This window comes from Cetorhinus maximus, unplaced genomic scaffold (genome assembly GCF_964194155.1).
Source record: "Cetorhinus maximus unplaced genomic scaffold, sCetMax3.hap1.1 HAP1_SCAFFOLD_1589, whole genome shotgun sequence".
Lineage (NCBI taxonomy): Eukaryota > Metazoa > Chordata > Chondrichthyes > Lamniformes > Cetorhinidae > Cetorhinus > Cetorhinus maximus.
The window spans coordinates 1-8,221 of record NW_027597529.1 but is presented as its reverse complement, the minus strand read 5'-3'; the positions used below and the strand labels follow the sequence as shown (position 1 = coordinate 8,221).

Sequence of the window (8,221 nt, the reverse complement as noted above, 5' to 3'; positions counted from 1 at the left end):
CCCCCTCCCCCCGGGACACGTTCCCCCCTCCCCCCCGGGACACATTCTCCCCCCAGGGACACATTCTCCCCCCCCCCCCCCCCCCGGGACACATTCTCCCCCCTCCCCCCGGGACACATTCTCCCCCCCTCCCCCCGGGGACACATTCTCCCCCCTCCCCCCCGGGACACATTCTCCCCCCCCCCCCCCCCCGGGACACATTCTCCCCCCTCCCCCCGGGACACATTCTCCCCCCTCCCCCCGGGACACATTCTCCCCCCTCCCCCCGGGACACATTCTCCCCCCTCCCCCCGGGACACATTCTCCCCCCTCCCCCCGGGACACATTCTCCCCCCTCCCCCGGGACACATTCTACCCCCGGGGACACATTCTCCCCCCCTCCCCCCGGGACACATTCTCCCCCCTCCCCCCGGGACACATTCTCCCCCCTCCCCCCGGGGACACATTCTCCCCCCCTCCCCCCGGGACACGTTCTCCCCCTCCCTCCGGGACACATTCTACCCCCGGGGACACATTCTCCCCCCCTCCCCCCGGGACACATTCTCCCCCCCTCCCCCCGGGACACGTTCCCCCCTCCCCCCCGGGACACATTCTCCCCCCAGGGACACATTCTCCCCCCTCCCCCGGGACACATTCTCCCCCCTCCCCCCGGGACACATTCTCCCCCCCCCACCCGGGGACACATTCTCCCCCCCCCCCCCCCCCCCGGGACACATTCTCCCCCCTCCCCCCGGGACACATTCTCCCCCCTCCCCCCGGGACACATTCTCCCCCCTCCCCCCGGGACACATTCTCCCCCCTCCCCCCGGGACACATTCTCCCCCCTCCCCCCGGGACACATTCTCCCCCCTCCCCCCGGGACACATTCTCCCCCCTCCCCCGGGGACACATTCTCCCCCCTCCCCCCGGGACACATTCTCCCCCCCCCCCCCCCCCCCCCCGGGACACATTCTCCCCCCTCCCCCCGGGACACATTCTCCCCCCTCCCCCCGGGGACACATTCTCCCCCCTCCCCCCCGGGACACATTCTCCCCCCTCCCCCGGGGACACATTCTCCCCCCTCCCCCCGGGACACATTCTCCCCCCTCCCCCCGGGACACATTCTCCCCCCTCCCCCCGGGACACATTCTCCCCCTCCCCCCCCCCGGGACACATTCTCCCCCTCCCCCCTCCGGGACACATTCTCCCCCTCCCCCCTGTGATCTATCTGTGGGCCGGGCCTGGGGTCCGGGGGGGGGGCGGGGCCTGGGGTCCGGGGGGCGGGGCCTGGGGTCCGGGGGGGCGGGGCCTGGGGTCCGTGGGGGCGGGGCCTGGGATCGGGGGGCGGGTCCGGGGGTCTGGGGGGCGGGGCCGGGGGACTGGGGGGCGGGTCCGGGGGTCCGGGGGGCGGGTCCGGGGGTCCGGGGGGCGGGGCCGGGGGTCCGGGGTCTGGGGGGCGGGGCTGAGGCCGCTCGGCCCCTCTCTCCTTTCCTGCCCCCGGTCCCGGGTCTCGGTCTCTCCCCATGACCGGCCCGCGGCTGCTCCGCTCCGGCCGCAGTTTCCTGGCGGCCCCGGGGATCCTCCTCCGGCCCCGGAGCCGCTCCCGGCCGCCCGCCCGCGGTAAGTACAGGAGCCGCGGGCCCAGCGCAGCCTCGGGGTCGATTCAAACTCAACCCGGGGGGAGGGGGGCCCGAGCCGGGCACTTCAGATAAACTCAACCCCTCCCAAACCCTCAACCCCCCTCCCTCCCTCCCTCACTCACTCACTCTCTCTCCTCCCCACACTCCCCTCAACCCTCACCCCTACAACCCTCCCTATCTCTGTAACCTCCTCCAGCCCCTACACCCCTCCCTATCTCTGTAACCTCCTCCAGCACCTACAACCCTCCCTATCTCTGTAACCTCCTCCAGCCCCTACAACCCTCCCTATCTCTGTAACCTCCTTCAGTCCCTTCAACCTTCCCTATCTCTGTGACGTCCTCCACCCCCTACAACCCTCCCTATCTCTGTAACCTCCACCAGCCCCTACAACCCTCCCTATCTCTGTAACCTCCTCCAGCCCCTACACCCCTCCCTATCTCTGTAACCTCCTCCAGCACCTACAACCCTCCCTATCTCTGTAACCTTCTCCAGCCCCTACAACCCTCCCTATCTCTGTAACCTCCTCCAGTCCCTTCAACCTTCCCTATCTCTGTGACGTCCTCCACCCCCTACAACCCTCCCTATCTCTGTAACCTCCACCAGCCCCTACAACCCTCCCTATCTCTGTAACCTCCTCCAGTCCCTACACCCCTCCCTATCTCTGTAACCTCCTCCTGCCCCTAAAACCCTCCCTATCTCTGTAACCTCCTCCTGCCCCTACAACCCTCCCTATCTCTGTAACCTCATCCTGCCCCTACAACCCTCCCTATCTCTGTAACCTCCTCCAGCCCCTACGACCCTCCCTATCTCTGTAACCTCCTTCAGCCTCGACAACCCTCCCTATCTCTGTAACCTCCTCCAGCCCCTACAACCCTCCCTATCTCTGTAACCTCGTCCAGCCCCTACAACCCTCCCTATCTCTGTAACCTCCTCCAGCCCCTACAACCCTCCCTATCTCTGTAACCTCCTCCAGCCCCTACAATCCTCCCTATCTCTGTAACCTCCTCCAGACCTTACAACCCTCCCTATCTCTGTAACCTCCTCCAGCCCCTACACCCCTCCCTATCTCTGTAACCTCCTCCAGCCCCTACAACCCTCCCTATCTCTGTAACCTCCTCCAGCCTCTACACCCCTCCCTATCTCTGTAACCTCCTCCAGCCCCTACAACTCTCCCTGTCTCTAACCTCCTCCAGCCCCTACAACCCTCCCTATCTCTGTAACCTCCTCCAGCCCCTACAACCCTCCCTATCTCTGTAACCTCCTCCAGTCCCTACAACCCTCCCTATCTCTGTAACCTCCTCCAGCCCCTACCACCCTCCCTATCTCTGTAACCTCCTCCAGCCCCTACAACCTTCCCTATCTCTGTAACGTCCTCCAACCCCTACAACACTCCCTATCTCGGTAACCTCCTCCAGCCCCTACAACCCTCCCTCTCTCTGTAACCTCCTCCAGCCCCTACAACCCTCCCTATCTCTGTAAACTCCTCCAGCCCCTACAACCCTCCCCTATCTCTGTAACCTCCTCCAGCCCCTACAACCCTCCCTATCTCTGTAACCTCCTCCAGCCCCTACAACCCTCCCTATCTCTGTAACCTCCTCCAGCCCCTACAACCCTCCCTATCTCTGTAACCTCCTCCAGCCCCTACATTCCTCCCTATATCTGTAACCTCCTCCAGCCCCTACAGCCCTCCCTATCTCTGTAACCTCGTCCAGCCCCTACAACCCTCCCTATCTCTGTAACCTCCTCCAGCCCCTACAACCCTCCCTATCTCTGTAACCTCCTCCAGCCCCTACAGCCCTCCCTATCTCGGTAACCTCCTCCAGCCCCTACAACCCTCCCTATCTCTGTAACCTCCTCCAGCCCCTACAACCCTCCCTATCTCTGTAACCTCCTCCAGCCCCTACAACCCTCCCTATCTCTGTAACCTCCTCCAGCCCCTACAACCCTCCCTATCTCTGTAACCTCCTCCAGCCCCTACAACCCTCCCTATCTCTTTAACCTCCTCCAGCCCTACAACCCTCCCTATCTCTGTAAACTCCTCCAGCCCCTACAACCCCTCCCTATCTCTGTAACCTCCTCCAGCCCCTACAATCCTCCCTATCGCTGTAACCTCCTCCAGCCCCTACAACCCTCCCTATCTCTGTAACATCCTCCAGCCCCTACAACCCTCCCTATCTCTGTAACCTCCTCCAGCCCCTACAACCCTCCCTATATCTGTAACCTCCTCCAGCCCCTACAGCCCTCCCTATCTCTGTAACCTCGTCCAGCCCCTACAACCCTCCCTATCTCTGTAACCTCCTCCAGCCCCTACAACCCTCCCTATCTCTGTAACCTCCTCCAGCCCCTACAGCCCTCCCTATCTCGGTAACCTCCTCCAGCCCCTACAACCCTCCCTATCTCTGTAACCTCCTCCAGCCCTACAACCCTCCCTATCTCTGTAACCTCCTCCAGCCCCTACAACCCTCCCTATCTCTGTAACCTCCTCCAGCCCCTACAACCCTCCCTATCTCTGTAACCTCCTCCAGCCCCTACAACCCTCCCTATCTCTGTAACATCCTCCAGCCCCTACAACCCTCCCTATCTCTGTAACCTCCTCCAGCCCCTACAACCCTCCCTATCTCTGTAACCTCCTCCAGCCCCTACAACCCTCCCTATCGCTGTAACCTCCTCCAGCCCCTACAACCCTCCCTAACTCTGTAACATCCTCCAGCCCCTACACACCTCCCTATCTCTGTAACCACCTCCAGCCCCTACACCCCTCCCTATCCCTGTAACCTCCTCCAGCCCCTACAACCCTCCCTAATTCTGTAAACTCCTCCTGCCGCTACAACCCTCCCTATCTGTGTAACCACCTCCAGCCCCTACAACCCTCCCTATCTCTGTAACCTCCTCCAGTCCCTCCAACCTTCCTATCTCTGTGACCTCCTCCACCCCCTACATCCCTCCCTATCTCTGTAACCTCCACCAGCCCCTACAACCCTCCCTATCTCTGTAACCTCCTCCAGTCCCTACACCCCTCCCTATCTCTGTAACCTCCTCCTGCCCCTAAAACCCTCCCTATCTCTGTAACCTCCTCCTGCCCCTAAAACCCTCCCTATCTCTGTAACCTCCTCCTGCCCCTAAAACCCTCCCTATCTCTGTAACCTCATCCAGCCCCTACAACCCTCCCTATCTCTGTAACCTCCTCCAGCCCCTACAACCCTCCCTATCTCTGTAACCTCCTCCAGCCCCTACAACCCTCCCTATCTCTGTAACCTCCTCCAGCCCCTACAACCCTCCCTATCTCTGTAACCCCCTCCATCCCCTACAACCCTCCCTATCTCTGTAACCCCCTCCAGCCCCTACAACCCTCCCTATCTCTGTAACCCCCTCCAGCCCCTACAACCCTCCCTATCTCTGTAACCTCATCCAGCCCCTACAACCCTCCCTATCTCTGTTACCTCCTCCAGCCCCGACAACCCTCCCTATCTCTCTAACCTTCTCCAGCCCCTACAACCCTCCCTATCTCTGTAACCTCCTCCAGCCCGACAACCCTCCCTATCTCTGTAACCTCCTCCGGCCCCTACAACCCTCCCTATCTCTGTTACCTCCTCCAGCCCCGACAACCCTCCCTATCTCTGTAACCTCCTCCAGCCCCTACACCCCTCCCTATCTCTGTAACCTCCTCCACCCCCTACAACCCTCCCTATCTCTGTAACCTCCTCCAGCCCCTACAACCCTCCCTATCTCTGTAACCTCCTCCTGCCCCTACACCCCTCCCTATCTCTGTAACCTGCTTTTTTCAATATGTATTCCAGATCCGGCCTTGGCTAAGTAGGTCCTAATTTTTAGTTATGCCATGTCCCGAAAGTCGGAAATGTAACAACGTCCGGAGGCAGCAACAGACTCCAGGAGGACATCGCCTGCCCATTCGGGAAAAGCAAGGGAAGGCGATAGTTCTTTCAAAGGGATAGCCCAGGCATGATGGGCTGGATGGCCTCCTCTTGTGGTGAAAGATTCTCTGTTTCTAAGTAAAGATGGTTGTTGTTGCAGATGGTTTGCTGGGGAATTTGGAGAAGCGGACAGCCTGGGACAGTTTCTATCTCAGGAGCCTAGCCCAGCCCTTTAAGCACTTCGATTGGTTTCTTGGCTACTCCTCACTCCATGGGATCCTGGTTGAGCTGCTGCAGGGTGTGGATAGGGATGGGCCACGGAAACTACTGGACCTTGGCTGTGGCACATCGGAGTTGGGCCCCCGTCTGTACTGTGAGTGCCCTTTCCCGCTCCATGTCTACTGCGTGGATTTCTCTCCTGTGGCTGTGAGGCTGATGCAAACACACTTTTCACCCCTTCCTCCCCTTGGGAACCCAGCTTCTGAGCTGCATTTCCTGCAGGCTGATGCCACCCACCTTACGGACTTCCAGCCGGGCACGTTTGACCTCATCCTGGACAAGGGAACGATGGACGCAATGCTCCGAGCAGATGGTAAGTGGGAATTCTGGAGCAAGGTGCCCCCACCTCTCGCCGGGTCATTGTTCAGTACATACTGACTCTGGATTTCCTTTCCTACAGATGGAGGCGTGGCGGTGAAGCAGGCAGTATCAGAGTCACTGCGCGTGATGCGAGCTGGGGGCTTGATGCTGCAGGTGTCCGATGAGGATCCAGATGTGAGGATTCTTTGGTTGGAGAGAGTTTGGAAGGTCAACGTCACTGCCTTTGAACTGGAGCCTGATGGACGCACCAGTTACTTTGCTTACCTTATCAAACCAGTAAAGTGAGGGAGCCCGTGTTGCTGTGTTACTCTGGCAAAGTGAGGCCACTCAGTCCTCAAACTCTCCACCCCCAACTCCCCTCTAATCCCAGCCCAACACCCCCCCAATCCCAGCCCAACACCCCCCCAATCCCAGCCCAACACCCCCCTAATCCCACCCCAACACCCCCCTAATCCCACCCCAACACCCCACCAATCCCTCCCCAACACCCCCCCAATCCCAGCCCAACACCCCCCCAATCCCAGCCCAACACCCCCCCAATCCCAGCCCAACACCCCCCCAATCCCAGCCCAACACCCCCCCAATCCCAGCCCAACACCCCCCAATCCCAGCCCAACACCCCCCCAATCCCAGCCCAACACCCCCCCAATCCCAGCCCAACACCCCCCCAATCCCAGCCCAACACCCCCCCAATCCCAGCCCAACACCCCCCCAATCCCAGCCCAACACCCCCCCGTAATACCACCCCAACTCCCCCCTAATCCCACCCCAACTACCCCCTAATCCCAGCCCAACACCCCCCTAATCCCAGCCCAACACCCCCCGTAATACCACCCCAACTCCCCCCTAATCCCACCCCGACTACCCCTAATCCCAGCCCAACTCCCCTAATCCCAGCCCAACACCCCCCAATCCCAGCCCAACACCCCCCCAATCCCAGCCCAACACCCCCTAATCCCACCCCAACTCCCCTAATCCCACCCCAACACCCCCCCAATCCCAGCCCAACACCCCCCTAATCCCAGCCCAACACCCCCCTAATCCCAGCCCAACACCCCCCCGTAATACCACCCCAACTCCCCCCTAATCCCACCCCAACTACCCCCTAATCCCAGCCCAACACCCCCCCAATCCCAGCCCAACACCCCCCCAATCCCAGCCCAACTCCCCCCTAATCCCAGCCCAACACCCCCCAATCCCAGCCCAACTCCCCCCCAATCCCAGCCCAACTCCCCCCAATCCCAGCCCAACACCCCCCTAATCCCACCCCAACTCCCCCCTAATCCCACCCCAACTACCCCCTAATCCCAGCCCAACACCCCCCAATCCCAGCCCAACACCCCCCCAATCCCAGCCCAACACCCCCCCAATCCCAGCCCAACACCCCCCCAATCCCAGCCCAACACCCCCCCAATCCCAGCCCAACACCCCCCCAATCCCAGCCCAACACCCCCCCAATCCCAGCCCAACACCCCCCCAATCCCAGCCCAACACCCCCCCAATCCCACCCAACACCCCCTAATCCCACCCCAACTACCCCCTAATCCCACAACTACCCCCTAATCCCACAACTCCCCATCACCCAACTACCCCCAATACCCACACCCCCAATCCCACCCCAACACCCCCACCACCCCCCCACCCCCACCATCCCACCCCAACTCCCCCTAATCCCACCCCAACTCCCCTAATCCCACCCCAACTCCCCACCACCCCACCCAACTCCCCCTAATCCCCACCCCAACTCCCCCCAATCCCACCCCAACTACCCCCCAATCCCACCCCAACCCCCCAACCCCCCCAACTCCCCCAACCCCACCCCAACTCCCCCTAATCCACCCAACCCCCCAACCCCACCCCAACTCCCCCCTAATCCCACCCCAACATCCCCCCTAATCCCACCCCAACTCCCCCACCAACCCCCCAACTCCCCCCTAATTCCACCCCAACTCCCCCCAACCCCACTCCAACTCCCCCCTAATCCCACCCCAACTCACCCCAACCCCACCCCAACTCCCCCTAATCCCACCCCAACTCCCCCTCTAATCCCACCCCAACTCCCCCCTAATTCCACCCCAACTCCCCCCAACCCCACCCAACTCCCCCCCTAATCCCACCCCAACTCCCCCC

General features: G+C 61.8%; 1 protein-coding gene across 1 annotated transcript; it reads left to right on the top strand.

The window, feature by feature from the left end:
• Window positions 1-1,499: 1,499 nt before the first annotated feature.
• On the top strand, window positions 1,500-6,382 carry cskmt (citrate synthase lysine methyltransferase). The gene is made up of 3 exons (XM_078536844.1): window positions 1,500-1,599; window positions 5,652-6,083; window positions 6,171-6,382. Exons 1-3 carry the CDS (start codon window positions 1,503-1,505, stop codon window positions 6,374-6,376), a joined length of 735 nt encoding a protein of 244 aa, XP_078392970.1. The 5' UTR covers window positions 1,500-1,502; the 3' UTR covers window positions 6,377-6,382.
• The last annotated feature ends 1,839 nt before the right edge of the window (window positions 6,383-8,221 follow it).